Source organism: Chrysemys picta, chromosome 5 (genome assembly GCF_011386835.1).
Source record: "Chrysemys picta bellii isolate R12L10 chromosome 5, ASM1138683v2, whole genome shotgun sequence".
NCBI lineage: Eukaryota > Metazoa > Chordata > Testudines > Emydidae > Chrysemys > Chrysemys picta.
The window spans coordinates 145033326-145051623 of record NC_088795.1 but is presented as its reverse complement, the minus strand read 5'-3'; the positions used below and the strand labels follow the sequence as shown (position 1 = coordinate 145051623).

The window sequence follows — 18298 nt, the reverse complement described above, 5'->3', positions numbered from 1 at the left end:
GAACGTCTCACCCCGCCAACGGGATGCCTGCTCCCTCCGCCCCAGAGCGGGGGGGGCTGGGCGGGGGCTGGGGGGGCACTGGGTTGGCTGGGAGGGGAGGTGCTGAACTGGCTGGACTGCCTGGCTGGGCACGGGGGGGGCGCTGCGCACGGGGGGGCGATGGGCGGGGGCTGGGCTGGCTGAGCACGGGGGGGGCGCTGGGCGGGGGGTGGGGGCTGGGCAGGGCTGGGAGCCAGTCCCGGCCGGCTGAACTCGCTGCTACGTGTCCGGGCCCCGCCCCCCTCGGGAGGCCCCGCCCCCTCAGACAGCCTGGCCACGCCCCCACCGCCGTTCCGTGGGGAGCTGTGGTCGGGGCGACAGACGCTGGGGGGGGGGGCGGGGCCTGGCGCTGCGGGGCGGGGCCCGGGTGACAGCGGAGCCGGGGGCGGGGCGGAAGCCACTCGGGCCCCATCTGATTGGCTGCCATGGCGTGGCACGTGACTCGTGCTTGGCGTCCCGTGACACCCTCCGGGGCGGGGCCTAGAGCCGGCTACAGGTGAGGGGGGCGGCGGCAGGTCTCGGGGTGCGCGGCTGGGCCGGGGGCCGCTGGGGGGCGGGGCCGGGGGCGCCACAACCAGCCGCCGCCTCCTTCCCGGGCTCCCCCGCCGCCCCCGGGGCGCAGCTGCTGCGTGGCGGGGCCGGGGCAGGGCACGGCGGGGTGGCGTTCACGGCTCCCGGGGGCGGGGCGGATGCCGCATCCCGTCGGACCGGTTCCCCGGACGCCTGGGTTCCGCGGGGCCGGGGCTGCGGGTCAGCGCGCGCGGGGGGGGGTGGGTGTCTCCTGCAGCCCCTCCCCGCGCTTGGCCGCGGCCTGGGTCCCGTTACCCCCCCCGCCCCCGCGGGTCCCTGCCATGGGGTGGGGCCGGGGCTGTGTCCTGTCCCGGGGGGCGTGAAAAGGGTCCGGGCCCCGGCGGTTCGTCCTGCAGCCCGGGCGGTGCCGGCTGCCTTGGCCGGTCTCCAGGCTGCGCACGCCCAGGTGAGCAGGGCGGTGTATGACACACCCACCCCCGGCGCTCCCGGCTGCTCTTCCTGGAGACCTGGGCGGTGCCCGGGCTCCCGGCCACGAACCCTGCTCCTCGGGGCGCTGGGCGTCCCGGCCCCAGAGCCTGCTGGGGGGCTGGGCACAGACCGGCTGGGGGGACGCTGATTTGCAGGTTGTTCCCCGGGATGATTCAGAGTCACTTGGCTCTCCTGGGAAACCGGGCGCAAGCAAACGCCTGGTGTCAGTGCGACGGGGGGGCTGGCCAGGGAAGCCATGACTCACTTGGGGAACCGCTTGAGCTTTGACCAAAAGAACGAATGTGACCCTAGCACACGCAAACGGGCGTAGCAGCAGAGGTGACTTTCCCTCTGTATCGGGCACTGCTGGGATCCGGTGCCCCGCTCTGGTGCCCACCGCCCAGGCTGAGCGTGTCAGAGAAGAGCCGGGAATAGAAAACCTGCCTTGTACAGAGAGAGTCGGGGGGCTCGATCTGTTCAGCGTAACACAGAAGCGGTTCAGGGGTGACTTGGTACCTGCCTGGGGAACAGACATTTAGTGATGGGCTGCTCAGTCCAGCAGAGGAAGGTCAAACACGGGGCAGTGGCCGGAAGTTGAAGTAAGAGGAATTCAGACTGGCAGTTAGGGGCACGCTGTTAAAGGTGATGGGAATTAACCACGGGAACCGTACCCAAGGGCCGAGGTGGATTCTCCGTCCCTGACAGTTTTTCAGTCCAGACTGGTGGGAGTGTCCTGGAGCAGTGGGGATGGGGTGTCTTCCCACTCTAACTAGTTTCTCCCCTAGGGCCCAGTGGCTGCTCCGACCCTGCCCTTTTCCCCTTGCAGGTCCCCGGCTCCGTCTGCCCGGCAGCCTCACCGCCATGGAGGCCAGCGATGGCCTCATCTCCCCGCTGCGGGCGAATGGCCTTGGCTCCCTGCTGGATGAAGAAGAGGAGGAGGAGGAGGATGGCGAAGGCTTGGCCCTGGACTGTGAGGGGGACCTGGAGGTGAACCCATACGATGGGCTGCCGTTTTCCTCCCGCTACTATGAGCTGTTGCAGCGGCGGCGAGACCTGCCTATTTGGGCCACCAAGTACAGCTTCATGGAGCACCTGGAGAGCAGCAGCGGCATCGTCCTGGTGTCTGGGGGGCCCGGGACCGGCAAGAGCACCCAGGTGCGAGGGGGGCATGGGGAGGGCGTAGTCAGGGCAGGAGTGCCCTGCCCGGAAAGAACACATACCAGGGCTTGGGGAGCAGCCGGTGCTGCAAGGAGAGGGTGGGGGGCTGCCCCTCACAGGCAGCGCGGTGCTGCAGGGAGTGGGAGCTCCGTTGGGGGCGCTGTGCTGCTGGCTTGCCGGTGAGACACGTCCTGGGCTCCTTTGAGTACGCGGCCCCTGGTGTCCGGCGGCTCTCGTGAGGACAGGATCACAGAGCGAAATGGCTTGGCAGCAGCTGCTGGCAGTGCCTGCGTCCCGTAGTCTAGGGTGCGATGGCTACAGGTGCCGTGGGAGGGGGGCCACTGACTCCTCATTTAACCTCTGAGGCAGGGTCCATTGTACGCCCGACTGCGGCTCCAGTCTGTTTGCGAAGCCCCCTCGGGGGAGGTCAGGGTGACGGGAGGCCGGGCTCTCCGTCGGGCGCCCTGGGAATTGGCTTTCAGTTGCGCACGGCGCGGGCTGGGAGTCAGCTGGGTCTGCGCTGTGAGCTGCAGGGCAAGTCGTGCCCTATGGAGTGAGCCGCTGGCGGGTGGCCAGGGACTCCCGAGGGGGGGGTGAGCTCGGAAGAGGGCCCCAGACACCCTGACTTGTTCTGCGATGCTGGTGCACCGAGCAGCCCAGTTGGGACCCACTTCTCTGGCTGCTATCCTGGCATTAAAGACACAGCCCTGCCCCAGACAGCGCTCTCACGCAGCAGGACAGACAGAGAGACGGGGGCTGGCTCGTCTGCGGAGTCCCAGGCTGCCAGTACCTGACAACCAGCAGGCTCGGTGCCAACCCCCCAAGCAGCAGAGCCTGCAGACAGCTGGGCTCCTTGGCACTCTGCCCCTTGTACGCGTCTCTTCCACCCCGGCAGCCTTGGCAGGGACTAGAGACACGACAGTCAGGACTTTGACCTGGGGGAGGGTTCGTTTTCAAGCAGCGTGTGTCTGTGGAGCTCTGCTCCGCTGTAGGCCCCAGCCAGGCCATGGGCCTGGAGACGGAGGCGGGAGCCTCCTAGGAGGTTACCTCTCCTAGGTTTACCATATTTCAACAATCAAAAAAGAGGACGGGAGGAGCCCCGCCCTAGCCCAGCCCCTCTCCTGCCCTAGCCCCACCCCTGCCCCTTCCACTCCCTCCCACTTCCCGCCCCCTCAGAATCCCCAACCTTCCCCCCCCACTCCTTGTCCCCTGACTGCCCCCTCCTGGGACCCCTGCCCCTAACTGCCCCCCAGGACCCTACCCCCTACCTGTCCCCTGACTGCCCCAACCCTTATCCACACCCACACCCCTTGACAGCCCCCCCCCAGAACTCCTAACCCATCTAAACCCCTCTGCTCCCTGTCCCCTGACTGCCCCCTCCTGAGACCACTGCTCCTAACTGCCCTCCAGAACCCCACCCCCTACCTAAGCCTCCCTGTTCCTTGTCCCCTAACTGCCCCCTCCTGAGACCCCCCCATCTGTACTCTGACTGCCCAAAACCTTACACCCCCAACCCCCAGACAGCCCCCCCCCCGAACTCCTGACCCATCCAACCCTCCCCCCTGTCTCTTGACTGCCCCCTCCAGAACCTCCCTGCTCCTTCTCCGACCCCCGGCCCCCTTACCGTGCCGCTCAGAGCAGAGTGCTGCGGAGCGGGCAGCAGGGGAGGGGGAGGGGGAGCAGGAGCAGGGTCGGAGCTCCAGACTGCCGGAGGCCCGAGGCGAACGGCCGGCCGGCCATCTGCGAATGCAGGGAGGGGTGGGAGGGAGGGAGAGAGAGGAGGGGAGTGAGCTCAGCTGCAGGGGAGAGGAGGGGGAAGGGGAGGAAGGGCTCTGGCTGCCGGAGCCCCGTGCGAGTGGCACGATCCGGCTGGCTGCCCTGTCAGCCGCGCGCGCTCTGCATGGGGAGGAAATCCGGACATTGACAAATTCCCCCCGGACGCTATTTTTAACTCAAAAAAGCCGGACATGTCCGGGGGAATCCGGACGAATGGTAACCCTAACCTCTCCTGGTGTGTGCCCAGGGGATGCCCAGGTTTCCCAGCAGCGGAAGCTGGAGCCTGGCTGGTGTGGAGGATGGGCAGGGGGTGGCTCTGTAAGGGAGCAGGTCTCTGCCTGGGGCCAGCTGCAGCCCCCAGGAGGAGAGCTGTTCCTGCAGGCGGGTCGGGCCGAAGGGGCGCATGAGAGGTGTTTGGAGGGGCCCGGGCACTTCCCTTATCTCTGTGATTGGTATCGGCCCCGTGACTGCGCTCTCAGCTCTGCGCAGCCGGCAGTGCCCCCGTGGAGCAGGGCAGCCCCGCTGCACCGCAGCGACTGTCACTCAAGCTCCACTGGGCTGCCCTCTCATCTGTACCCTAGATTTCTGCCCCCTGCTTTGCCCCGGGGGTCCATGGGCTGCTGCAGGGAGCAGGGGTCCCTCCAGGTTCGCAATCAGCTGCCCCCGAATCTCAGAAGACTTTGCCCCTTGGCTGAGGGGCCCACAGCTGCCGTGGGGGTGGCAGGGTGGAGGGGACTAGCCCCTGCTGAGCTGTCAGGAAGGGAGCCCTGGGGCTCGACTGAACTCCACATGGATGGCATAGCTAGGTGCCAGCCGCCTGCTGCCAACCTCTGTGCCCAGGAGCATGTGGGGTGCCAGGGATTGTTTACGGTGCCTGTGCCCGCCTCAGTGTCTGGGTGAGGCAGCTCTGCTGGGATCTGGCCCCCTGCCAGCCGGACGGATTGGTTCTGCCCCTGGCAGGCTGTGTGGGCACCCACAGCATGTCACAAGGGTGGCTCTGGGCCGGGGAGCCAGGCCGTTGTGCCCGCATGGAGTGACCTGTGCCCCTTGCCCCACTCTCCTCCTTGCAGATCCCCCAGTGGTGTGCAGAGTACGCCCTCTCCCAGCAGTTCACACATGGCCTGGTGGCCTGTAGCCAGCCCCACGGCCTGGCCGCCCTCAGCCTCTCGCTGTGCGTGGCTGACGAGATGGACCTGAACCTGGGCCACGAGGTTGGCTACTGCGTCCCCCACGAGGACTGCTGCACCCCGGAGACCCTGCTCAGGTGAGGCTGGGAGCTGCGCCCATAGGGCACTGAGACCTGCTTGTGGGACTGGGGCTGCCCCTCCCTCCCCGATCCAGGCTCCCTCTCGCTTGCTCGCCGCGCGGTGCCTGATCCGCCCCCGCTGGGCTTGTCGAGGGCTCAGCCCGGAGCCAGGGCACATGAGGGCGGAGCTGGAGTCCAGGGTTCAGCAGCAGGCAGCCAGGCCACTCCACCAGCCTCCTTCCTGGGGAGAGGCGGAGGCCAGCTCTGGCCCAGGCTCCCCCATGCAGGAACCTGGCGCTCCATGCTGGGACGAGACAGACCAGAGCTGGGCTGCTAGCAGCTGGGGAGCAGGGCCGGGCTCTGCGTCTGGGCTGGAGACACCCCTCTCGGGCAGGGCGGGGTCCAGCCGGGATCCTGTTTAAGGAAGGGCTCCAGGATTGGAAGGGTGAGGAGGAGGCCGCACTGCAAGGGTCAGGCTGTGGGCATCAGGTGGGGGCTCTGGCAGTGAAGGGGTTAAGGCGGGCACCTGTGCCCAGGGCTCTCTTGGGTTGGGCCTGACACCTCTCAGCTCAGAGGACAAGGACACGGTTCCCTGCTGAGAGAGCTGAGAGTGGGGGAGGGGGCCCTCCCAAATCCCCTCCAAGTCTCCCTCCCCCCCAGCTCTGCCAGTGCCCCTCAATCCCAACCTGCAGCCCCTGCCGTCCCAGCTCTGGACTCCCCCTTCCCCGGGCTGCCTCTGACCCTGGAGCTTGGTGCTGACAGATTCTGCTCGGATGAGATGCTGCTGCGAGAGATGATGTCGGACCCTCTGCTGCGCCAGTACGGGGTCGTTGTGCTGGACGAGGTGCAGGAGCGCACGGTGCCCACAGACGTGCTGCTCGGGCTGCTGAAGGATGTGCTACGCCAGCGCCCCGAGCTCAAGGTGGTGGTGGTGACAGTGCCGGCCTTGGAGGAACGGCTGCGGGCCTTCTGCGGGGACCCTCCCGTGGTGCGGGTACCCGGACCCAGCCCGCCCGGCCAGCTGGTGTACAGGGATCCTCCAGCTCGGGGCCACGTCTCGGCTGCGTGCCAGGCGGTGTTGGACATTCACCGGCACCAGGAACCCGGCGATGTACTGCTCTTCCTGGCTAGTGAGCAGGTGGAGACTGGGGGGCTGCTGGGACCAATCTCTGGCGGGGTGCTTGCGGGAGAAGGGGAGAGGGAAGGGGGTGCTGGGACTTGCTTTGGGGGGTGGTCCTGGGGGCATGAGGAGCAGGGGGCTGCTCCCACCCCCCTTGCAGCAAAGGGGGTGTCCTGTCACTAACGGCTCCTGCTCCCCTCCCGGCAGGAGATCAGCGAGTGCTGCGAGGCCATCCGCACCGAGGCTGTGGCACTAAACCCCGGGCTGGGGCCGCTGCTGGCCCTACCGCTGCACCCGGGGGTGGGGCGGGCAGCCCAGAAGGTCTATGAGGTGCCAGAGCAATGCAGCAGGCCCCAGGGCCGGCGTGTGATCGTCACCCACTGGCTCGCGGATTCATCCTTCTCCCTGGGGACTGTGCGCTACGTCATCGACACGGGGCTGGAGCTGCGCAGCGTGAGTACGGAGCGCGGAGCCTGGTCCTGCTCAAAGCCAGCTCTGCACTACTGTTTGGGCAGCACTTCCCCTCCCGCCAATGTCCACGTGAAAATAAGTAGGGCCCTACCAAATTCAGGGTCCATTTTGGTCAATTTCATGGTCATAGGATTTTTAAAATGGTAAATTTCATGATTTCAGCTATTTAAATCATGGTGTTGTAATAGTAGGAGTCCTGATCCATAAAGGAGGTGTGTGTGGTGGGGGGAAGGGTCGCAAGGTTATTATAACAGGTTTCAGAGGGGGCAGCCATGTTAATCTGTATCAACAAAAACAACGAGGAGTCCTTGTGGCACCTTCGAGACTAACACATGTATTTGGGCAGAAGCTTTCGTGGGCTAGAACCCACTTCATCAGACGCATGGAGTGAAAAATACAGTAAGCAGAATATATATTATAGCACATGAAAAGATGGGAGTTGCCTTACAAGTGGGGGGTCAGTGCTAACGAGCCAATTCAATTAAGGTGGAAGTGGCCTATTCTCAAAAGTAGACAAGAAGGGGTGAATATCAAGGGAGGGAAAGTTTGTTAGTCTCTGAGGTTACTGTAGTGAGGCGTGTGGTACTTGCTACCCTTACTTCTGCGCTGCTGAACAGAGCTGGGCAGCTGGAGAGCGGCGGCTGTTGGCTGGGAGCCCAGGTCTGAAGGCAGCGCGGCTGCCAGCACCAGCGCAGAAGTGAGGGTGGCCTGGTGTGGTATTGCCACCCTCACTTCTGCGGTGCCACCTGCATTGCTGGGCCCTCAATCAGCAGCCGCCCAGCTCTGAAGGCCGCAGCGCAGAAGTGAGGGTGGCCTGGTGTGGTATTGCCACTCTTACCTCTCTGCTGCTACTGGTGGGGTGCAGCCTTAGCGCCTTCAGAGCTGGGTGCCCGGCCAACAGCCACCGCTCTCCAACCGCCCAGCTCTGAAGGCAGCACAGAAGTGAAGGGTTGGCCATACCATGACCCCCCCCCCCCGCCCTGAAATAACCTTGTGACCCCCCCCTGCAACTCCCTTTTGCGTCAGGACCCCCAATTTGAGAAACGCTGGTCTCCCTCTGTGAAATCTGTATAGTATAGGGTTAAAGCACACAAAAGACCAGATTTCACTGCCCATGACACGTTTTTCATGGCCGAGAATTTCGTAGGCCCTACAAATAAGCCCCGCTCCTTCCCTTCAGTCAGTATCCTGTCTCTTGGCCCTGAAAGGCTGGGAGCTTGTATTAACAGTGGGATGAGGCAGCGTCGGACCCCTGCCTGTTGCACAGGAGAGCAGCCTGTGCAGCAGCTGTCGACAGACGCACAACAACCGCCAGACTGGGTCAGACCAAAGGTCCATCCAGCCCAGTGTCCTGTCTGCCGACAGTGGCCAGTGCCAGGTGCCCCAGAGAGAATGAACAGAACAGGGAATCATCAAGTGATCCAGCCCCTGTCGCCCAGTCCCAGAGCCTAGGGTTTTGTCGCTGACCATCTTGCCTAATAGCCATTGTTGGATCCATTCTCCATGAACTTCACTCCTTCTTTTAGAACACAGTTACAGTTTTGGCCTTTAACATCCTCTGGCAAGGAGTTCCACAGGTTGACTGTGCGCTGTATGAAGAAATACTTTTGTGTGTTTTAAACTTGCTGACCCCTAGTTCTTGTGTTAGAGAAGACGTAAATAACACTTCCTTATTAACTTTCTCCACACCAATCATGATTTTATAGACCTCAGTCATATCCCCCCTTAGTCGTCTCTTTTCCAAGCTGAAAAATCCCAGTCTTATTAATCTCTCCTCATATGGAAGTTGTTCCATCCCCCTAATCATTTGTGTTGCCCTTTTTTTAACCTTTTCCAATTCCAATAGATCTTTTATATCTTTTTAGAGATGGGGTGACCAGATCTGCAGGCAGTATTCAAGATGTGGGCGTACCATGGGTTTATAGAGGCCATATGACATTTTCTGTCGTCTTATCTATCCCTTAATGATTCCCAACACTCTGTTCGCTTTTGTGACGGCCGCTGCCCATGGAGTGGATGTTTTCAGAGAACTATCCACAATGACTCCAAGATCTTTCTTGAGTGGTAACAGCTAATTTATATGTATAGTTGGGATTATGTTGTCCAGTGTGCATTAATTTGCATATATCGACATTCAATTTCATCTGCCATTTTGTTGCCCAGTCACCCAGTTCTGAGAGATCCTTTTGTAGCTCTTCGCAGTCTGCTTTGGACTTAACTATCTTGAATAGTTTTGTATCATCTGCACATTTTGCCACTTCACTGTTTACCCCTTTCTCCAGATCATTTGTGAATATGCTGAACACAATTTATTCCTACCCTTTGTTTCCTATCTTTTAACCACTTACCAATCCATGAGAGGACCGTCCCTCTTATCGCATGTCAGCTTGCTTTGTTTAAGAGCCTTTGGTGAGGGACCTTGTGTCACGGAGTCACCAGGGCGATGCTCTGGAACTATTCCATATGAAGCCAGCCAGGAGTCTGCGGGAGCCTCCCCTCTGTGAGCAGACTGTCTCCAGGGCAAGAAATCTCTACAGCTTCGACCTTCCTGGGTCTGACCTTGGAGCATTCAGCATCCCCTTCCACACCGTGCGCTTCCCGCAGCGAGTCCGCCCGGGCGGGTTCCTAGGGCAGCCAGAGGGCCTGCACCCCAACTCCGCAGTCAGACATGACTCTCAGCCAGCGTAAAACAGAAGTTTATTAGTCGACAGGAACACAGAGGAGGGCAGAACTTCTTAGCACAGACATCAGTGACTTTCAGCCAAGTCCCTCTTGGGGGGAGGGGAGCCCATAGCCAGGGCTCTGTGGTGTCCCCCCCCACCCCCCCGCGCCCCAAGCCAGCCGAGACTCACTCCCTTCCAGCTGCCTGGCCCCTGCCCTGCCCGTTGCTCCTCCTCCAGCCTTTGTCTCCCTTCCCGGGCCAAGAGTCACCTGCTCACATCCCCCTCCTGGGTCTCAGGTTACGAAGGGGCGGCCATAGCATCCCTGCAGGCAGCTGGAACAGCCCCCGCAAAAGTCACACCCCCTTATTCCCACCACCTAGACATTGGTGCAATACACAGGGAAACTGAGGCACACACAGCATTCGTGCAAAACAGTAAGACTTACATAAACCATAACAAGGGAAAATCCCCACTTCGTCACACCTGGTCAAAGGCTTTTTGAAAGTCTAAGTACACTATATCCACTGGATCCCCCTTGTCCACATGGTTGTTGACCCCTCAAAGAATTTTAGTAGACTGGTGAGGAACAATTTCCCTTTACAAAAGGTTTCAGCGGGTAGCTGTGTTAGTCTGTATCAGCAAAAACAACGAGCAATGTCAGCAAACCCCCTTGCCCATTCTGTCCACGTATCTATTCAAGGGACACCATCATGGAACCCAACCACGCCATCAGGGGCTTGTTCACCTGCACATCTACCAATGTTATACATGCCATCATGTGCCAGCAATGCCCCTCTTCCCTGTACATTGGCCAAACCGGAGAGTCCCTCCGCAAAAGAATAAATGGACACAAATCAGACATCAAGAATTGTAACATTCAAAAACCAATCGGAGAACACTTCAATCTCCCTGGTCACTCAGTAACAGACTTAAAAGTGGCAATTCTTCAACAATGAAACTTCAAAAACAGACTTCAACGAGAAACTGCAGAACTGGAATTAATTTGCAAACTTGACACCATCAAATTAGGCCTGAATAAAGCCTGGGAGTGGCTGGGTCACTACAAAACATAATTTTCCCTCTGATAATCACACCTTCTTGTCAACTGTTGGGAATGGGCCACATCCACCCTAATTGAATTGGCCTTGTTAGCACTGGCCCCTCACTTGGTAAGGCAACTCCCATCTTTTCATGTGCTGTATATTTATAGCCGCCTACTGTATTTTTCACTCCATGCATCTGATGAAGTGGGTTCTAGCCCATGAAAGTTTATGCCCAAATAAATGTGTTAGTCTCTAAGGTGCCACGAGGACTCTTCCTTGTTTTTCCTTTACAAAAGCTATGTTGACTCTTCCCCAACATACTGTGTTCATCTGTGTGTCTGATAATTCTGTTCTTTACTATAGTTTCAACCAGTTTGCGTGGTACTGAATTTAGGCTTACTGGCCTGTAATTGCCAGGATCACTTCTTCTGCCTTTTTCAAAAATTGGCATCACGTTGGCAATCCTCCAGTCATCTGGTACAGAAGCTGATTTAAGCAATAGGTTACAAACTACAGTTAGTAGTTCTGCAATTTCATCTTTGAGTTTCTCCCAACCTCTTGGGTGATACCATCTGGCCCCGGTGACTTATTACTGTTTAGTTTATCAATTTGTTCCAGAACCTCCTCTAATGATCCCGCAATCTGGGACAGTTCCTCAGATTTGTCATCTTAAAAAGAATGGCTCAGGTTTGGGAATCTTCCTCACATCCTCATCCATGAAAGCTGAAGAAAAGAATTCATTTAGTTTCTCCACAATGGCCTTATCTTCCTTGAGTGTTTCTTTAGCACCTCAATCGTTCAGTGGCCCCACTGGTGGTTTGGCAGCCTTCCTGCTTCTGACATTCTTAAAAAAATCTTTGCTGTTAGTTTTTTGTCTCTCTCGCTAGTTGCTCTTCACTATTTATTTATGTATGTATGGGCTGCCTAGTGACACTTTTAGGCTGTCATAACTTATGTTGCTCAAGGGTGTGAATAAACCACTCCCTGAGTGACGTAAGTCACCCCTACCTAGCGCTGTCCGCACCAGTGCTCATGGAGGTGGGTGAGCTTCTCCTGCCAACGTCGCTACCGCTGCTCGCGGGGCTGTCATAGCTACGCTGACAGGAGAGCTCCCTCCTATCCGCTTAGAGCGGCTACGTTCGCGAGCTTACAGCAGCGCAGTGTAGCCGTAGCCTTACGCTTGACATGCCCGAGTTCATGCTCCTTTCTGTTCTCCACAGGGATTTAACCTGTGCAAGGAAGCCCGTTTGCCTCTAGCCACCTCTTACTCTGTGGCATTTTTTTGGTCCTCTTACTATTTTTGTTGTTTATACATTTAATTTGAGCCTCTATTATAGTGTTTAAAATAGTTTCCATGCAGCTTGCAGGCGTTTCACTCTTGTGACTGTGCCTTTTTATTTCCGTTTAACTAGCCGCCTCCTGTTTGTGCCGTTCCCCTTTTTGAAATTAAATGTCACTGCGGTGAGTTTCTCTGGTATTTTCCCTCCTACATGGATGCTAAATTGATTTTGTTTTGGTCACTATCAGTGAGCAGTTCAGCTAGATTCACTTCTTGAACCAGATCCTGTGCACTGCTTAGGACTAAATCAGGAATTCTCTCCCCTTGAGGGTTCCAGGACTAACTGCTCCAAGAAACAGTCATTTGCGTCTAGAAACTTTCTCTGCGTCCTGAGGTGACATGTATCCAGTTAATATGGAGAGAGCTGAAATCCGCCTTTGTTGTGTTTTCGACCTGTGTGTAACCTCTCTACTCACCCCGAGCATTTCACGATGGCCTGGTCAGGCAGTCGGTAGTACATCCCTCCTGCTGCGTTCTTATTGGTCAAGCAGGGGATTTCTAGCCACAGAGATTCTATGGGACAGTTGGATTCATTTAAGATTTGTACTCTATTTGACTCTTTCTTTGCTTTCTGTCATGTAGAGTGACCCTCCCCCACCTCTCTTTGTACCCCGGTGTTACCTGCCCCACCGATTATCCCCATTTCTCCAACTTTCCGCGAGGCCTGTTCCATCCGTGTCCTCATGTAATCCCAGGCACTCGGCTTCCCCAGCTCAGCAGTCACTCTCTGGCCATTCTGTCTAAGCACCGTATTCGGTCACAGTCCTTCATGTGTTTCACTAAATGGGACTCTTGCGTTTGACTGGTCCTCCCGAGCGCCTACCTGTATTTTACCAATTTGTCCTGTCCTCTGTACTAGGATCTAAAATCCCCCTGTAATGAATTCACCCCTACGGGATGCCTCTGTCCAGGCCGTGTCCTCCGCACCTGTCGCCTTTCCCCAGCTGTTAGTTTCAAAAATCCCCTGTGACCTTTTCAATGTGACATGCCAGAAGTCTGGGTCCGGTTTGGTTGAGGTGGAGCCCATCCCCCCCGTGTCGGCCCCTCCTTCTCCAAAGGTTCCCCAATTTTTAATGAGCCTGAACCCTATTGTCTTAGCCATGCAGTTCTGCCTGTCTAGCTGGCCCTGTGTGTGGAACTGGGAGCATCTCTGAGAACGCTACTGTGGAGGTCCTGGACGTCAGTCTCTTCCCTAGCAGCCTAAATTTGGCCTCCAGGACCTCTCCCCTACCCTTCCCCATGTACCACGACCCCCAGCACCACACAGACATCTGTCTGGATGTCTCTTCTGAACTGCAGCCTTTGCACCTCAAGAGAAAAGGCCCCATATCCCAGTACCCTGCCCCGCGGCTGGATTGGAGCCGGCATTCCCTAGAGAGGAAAGGCCCATGTCCCATTCCCCTGAGCCGGCTGGCTCGGATAGGGTTCCCAACCCTCCAGGTTTGGCCTGGCGTCTCCCGGAATCGGCATCGACCTCCCAGTGACCATTGAAAGCAACCCAGGAGATTTTAATAGGCTATTTTAAGAGAATGACGTCATGTTGGGGTTGGTAACCCTGGGGTCGGAGCCAGTGCCCCCTAGAGTCCCATTTACTCCTGCCCTGACCAGCCTGGGGGCCCGGTTGCGGTCCCAGAAATCTCCCTCGGGTGGCTGGCCCGACGTGGACCTCTGCTGGCGAGATGTAGTACTGCAGCTTTGCAGAGCAAACCCTTCCAAGCAGCCAGGAGGACCCACTGGGCAGGCTGGGGGCGGGGGCTGATTTCTGCGTCTGGTGGGGAATGGGGAACACAGGTCTAGCGCCGGCTGGTGAGCAGAGCCCATGGCTGGCCCGGGAGCATCAGGCCGGCCTGCCCCTCAAAGCGCCTTGTCCCCACAGGTTTACAATCCCCGGATCCGCGCAGAGTCCCAGGTGCTGCGGCCTATCAGCCAGAGCCAGGCGGAGTCACGGAGGCAGCGGGCCGCAGGCAGCCCCCCAGGTCAGTGCCCGGGCCGCAGGCAGCCCCCCCCCGTCAGGTGAGTGCCCAAGCCCGGGCCGCAGGCAGCCCCCCAGGTGAGTGCCCGGGCCGCAGGCAGCCCCCCCCCACCCAGGTGAGTGCCCGGGCCGCAGGCAGCCGCCCCCTCAAGTGAACGCCCAAGCCCGGGCCGCAGGCAGCCCCCCCCCCCCCCCCCCCCCCCCCCGTCAGGTGAGCGCCCGGGCCGCAGGCAGCCCCCCCCCCCCGTCAGGTGAGCGCCCGGGCCGCAGGCAGCCCCCCCCCCCCCGTCAGGTGAGCGCCCGGGCCGCAGGCAGCCCCCCCCCCCCCGTCTGGTGAGCGCCCGGGCCGCAGGCAGCCCCCCCCCCCCGTCAGGTGAGCGCCCGGGCCGCAGGCAGCCCCTCAGGTGAGTGCCCGGGCCGCAGGCAGCACGTGTTAGGGACGCGCTGGGAGCTGTCAAAGCCGTGGGGCTGGCAGTGCCGGGCTGGGGGACCAGCCTGGGCGTCTAGGGGGGCTAGCTTGCTGGCCGGCTGGGCTGTAGCTTTAGCTCCAGTCTGCTGCCACTCCGCCCCCACAGTGCCTCTTCCCCAATGCCAACCCCCCCTCAGTCCCGCTCGCGACCCGCCCCCATGGCAGCTCCCCTTCATCTGGCAGGCACCTGTCTGCGCCTCTACTCCGAAGCCTTCTATGAGCAGTTCCTCCCGGCCGCCCCCGCCCCCCACGTGAGCGAGGCCAACCTGAGCCGGCTGGTCCTGCTGCTCAAGAGACTCGACATCGCTGACATGGGCCAGTGCGACTTCCTCGACCGGCCAGGTACACCCCGGGCTGCGGGTCGGGAGTGAGGGGCGTCTGCGGGACGGTGGGGGATGGGAGGGAAACATGGGGCTGCTCTGGGTGACCCATTAACAATCGCGGGGGGGGGGGGATGGCCTGTTAACGAGATTCCCAGCTGGCCCCACGCCGCAGACACTGAGCTGGGAGGGGCTGGACACGGGCAGGAAACTGCAACGGGAGACTTGGCCTGGGGACCCCCAGCTCGGCCGTGGGCAGGAGCAGTTGGCGGGCTGGGGCTGAGGTCTGGCAGCAGGAGAGACAGCCATGCACAGGGGGAGGGCCAGAGCATCGGGGGAACCCCACCCTCCGGCCACCCCTCCATCCCAGAAGGATGGTCCCCTCCGGGAGGGGGGGGAGGGAGCTGGCAGGCCTGGCGTGGGGGAGGGGGATGAGTCCTGTGCAAAGGGAGTTTGGCACAATGGGGGGGCTCTGGGGAGGGGCTCTGGCATTGGGGCTGCGGCATTGGCCCCTCCCCTGCCCCCCAACCGACTCCCTGCCCCCCAACCAGCCCCCGAGTCGCTGATGCAGGCCCTGGAGGACCTGGATTACCTGGCCGCGCTGGATGATGATGGGAACCTCTCTGAAGTGGGGATCATCATGTCGGAGTTCCCCCTGGACCCCCAGCTGGCCAAGGCACTCATCGCCTCCTGCGAGTTCGACTGCGTCCACGAGATGCTCACCATGGCCGCCATGCTCACGGGTAGGGGGCCAGGCGCGGGCACCGCGTCCCCTGCGAGAGGGAGCAGCACCAGGGCTCCGAGTCGGGCCTGGCCGTGCTGTCTGTCTCCTTCCTTTCTGTGGGTGAGAGGTTCTCAGCGCTGCGGGGAGCCGGGCTGCAGGCCGCACAGCCTCCTGGAGATCCAGGGGGTGGGTGGGTGGGTCTCTGCCACCCCCAGCCATGCTGGGGACTGTGGGGGCAGCCGCAGGGAGAGCCCTGCCGGGCACTCGAATAACTCTTTCCTGCCTGCTTCTCCCCAGCCTCGCCCTGCTTTGTGACCCCGGTGGCGCGCTCCGAGGAGGCTGCGGCCGTGCGCCGGCAGGCCCTGCTGCACCCCGATGGGGACCACTTCACCCTCATCAATGTCTTCAATGCCTTCCAGCAGCGTGAGTGCCGCTCTGCGTGCGGGTGGGGGGGGATCTCCCCAGCATCTGCCGCTGCCTGCGTCCTGGCATCACCCACCACTTGCACCGGCTGGCCGTACCCCATGCCCTGGCACCACTGTGCTGGGGCCCCGCCCTGGCAGGGCGACAAGCTGCTCCGGGGGCAGGTTGCAGTTCCAGAGGCTACGGGCATTCGATAGGTCTGGTCTCCGCTGTCCCAAGCCGCGAGTGGTGGGGGCGTCCCTGCAGGGCTGGGCGTGGCAGACGGGGGCAAGGGAGATGGTGTGGCCCTGGGGAGAGGACGGGGGCAAAAGCCTGATGCAGGGAGGGGCCGGGCCCCCAGCTGACGCCCCTCTCCCGCAGACGAGCTGGATGAGAGCTGGTGCCGGCAGCACGGGGTGAGCGGTGCGGGGCTGCAGCTGGCGGGCATCGTGCGGGCCGAGCTACTGGAGGTGATGCAGCGAATCGAGCTGCCCGTCTCTCCCCCCGCCTTCGGCACGGACGACAACGTGCTCAACCTCAAGAGGGCGCTTATCTCTGGCTACTTCCTCAAGGTGGGGGAGCCCCCAGAACGAGGGGCCTTGTGGCGCAAGGGGAGGGGGCTGCCCTGAGTCCCTGGGGGGGCCCTACGTGTGTGCAGGGTGGGGAGAGAAGGGGGGGGGCACTGCACAGGCTGCCATAGGCCCTGCTTTGTCTGTCCCCACTGACCCCTCTGCTCCCCGCAGGTGGCCCGGGACATCGACGGCTCCGGGAACTACCTGATGCTGACGCACAAGCATGTGGCCCACCTGCCCCCCCACTGCTGCTACGTGGTTCGGAGACCCCTGCCCCGCCCACCCCCCTGGGTCCTGTACCACGAGTTCACCATCTCGCAGGACAACTGTCTCAGCGTGGTCTCTGAGATCCAGCCTCAGATGTAAGGGTGGGGGGATGCTGGGGGAGGGAGGGGAGCGGAGACCCCCAGCAGGGGAATGGCTGGGGAGGGGGGAGAGCCCCTAGCCTCTCTGGCTGGCTGGCTGCAGGGCAGGCCCTGGAGATGCTGGCAGGGTAACACCTGGCTCGGGATGGCCTGGCGCCTTCTCTGTGCCCCTCCAGCCTGGTCCCTGGGTGCTGCCCCTTCCTGCCTGCCCGGACCCTGGTGCGAGGGCCCGGCCTGGCGCTGCCCGGCACTGATCTGCTCTCTCCTCGCAGGCTGGTAGAGCTGGCACCCCAGTACTACCTGAGTAACCTGCCGCCCAGCGAGAGCCGCGACCTGCTCATGGAGCTGAGGGAGAAGGTGCTGGGTGCTGCGGAGCCACTGGGCCGGCTGGAGCCAGCGCTGGACGGAGCAGGGGGTGTGGAGGGGGAGGACAAGGACAAGGATGTGTGTGCACTCCAGTGAGTGGGAGCGAGGGGCTGGCTGGGCTCCCCTCTTGTGACAATGGGGGGTACAAGGAACCCCAGGAGGGGGCGAGGGGTCCTTCCCCTCGGCCGTGCTGCCACGCCAGTCCCCCATGCTGCTGTACGTGTGGGGTGCTCCGGTGGGGCTCCTGGACCTCCCAGCTCATGGTGCAGGGGGGGCTGCCCCCCGCCTTCTCTCTGAGCCGCCTCACCCAGGTGCCACCGGCTGCTCTCAGGGCCCCCTCCTGCCTGCTGGTGTGTTACCAGGGGCCTGCTCTGCCATGGGGCACAGCCTCTCTGCCCCACAGACCTTCCGGCCCCACACACTCCATGGTGTGGGGCCAGGGAGCAGGGGGAGCCAGCCCATGGCCTGACTGTATAAAGCTTTTCTGTGACCTTTGTTCCCAGCCTTGTGTCCGTTGCTCCAAGCCGGGGGTGTTCAGCAGAGGGGGCCGTGGGGCTCAGTGCCTGCCCCTGAGCTGTGTCCCCTTCCTGGCAGCATGCCCAGCCGGCTACCTCTGCAGGCCCTGGGCCTCGTCCCCAGCATGCTGGGGGTGCAGCCTTTCCCACCGGTGTGGGTCCAGGCCTGCCAGGTCACGGCCAGCCCTGTGCCCTGCTGGCCACTCACCCAGGTGCTGTACCCGCTCCTCAGAGCTGGGAGCCTGGGGTCCAGCTCCCCTCCCCACCCCTGGAACCACTCCTGCCCCCTCAGCCTGCCCTGTAATGTAAATACATCCACCCCCAGGACCCCCCACTGAGCCTGTTGCTTTCCCTTGGCCTGCTCCAGCCCCCTTCACCTCGCTCTTCAGGGCCTGAGAATTACACGGCTCCTTACAGAATACCGGCCCCTGCCTCAGCTCCCCTGACCTCCTGCCGCAGCTCCCTTCACTGGACAAGGGTAGACGCGTGAGAGCGAAAACAGCAGTGTGCCCTTCGTAACCTCAGCCCTGGGGCTCCCTGCTCAGCCGGGCGAGGGGAGCACATGCCCACCCCTAACTCTCCAGCCAGGCTCTCGTCCAGCAGCAATACATCGCCAGGGCTTCGGCCTGGGCTCCCCTCTAGCGTTAGCCCCGGTCCCCTCACCCCTGGGGCTCCGGGCCAAGGTGGAGCTGCCCGCTGGCCTCTGCCTCCCCTGCATGTGGGGACAGTTTGTGAATTG

The 18298-nt window shown here is 61.4% G+C and overlaps 1 protein-coding gene across 6 annotated transcripts; it reads left to right on the top strand.

Moving 5' to 3' along the window:
* Positions 1–445: 445 nt before the first annotated feature.
* DQX1 (DEAQ-box RNA dependent ATPase 1) lies at positions 446–17539 on the top strand. 6 transcript variants are annotated; one of them, XM_065597419.1, is made up of 12 exons: positions 446–535; positions 1865–2193; positions 5043–5236; positions 5981–6356; positions 6546–6791; positions 13731–13830; positions 14479–14637; positions 15167–15358; positions 15637–15762; positions 16123–16313; positions 16485–16675; positions 16951–17539. In XM_065597419.1, the coding sequence occupies exons 2-12, from the start codon at positions 1900–1902 to the stop codon at positions 17138–17140; spliced, it is 2259 nt and encodes a 752-aa protein (XP_065453491.1). In that variant the 5' UTR covers positions 446–535; positions 1865–1899; the 3' UTR covers positions 17141–17539. The 6 variants fall into 6 exon arrangements, with proteins under 6 accessions (XP_065453491.1, XP_065453490.1, XP_065453492.1 ...); XM_065597418.1 differs by lacking the exon at positions 446–535 and adding an exon at positions 602–789; XM_065597420.1 differs by lacking the exon at positions 446–535 and adding an exon at positions 822–1015.
* The last annotated feature ends 759 nt before the right edge of the window (positions 17540–18298 follow it).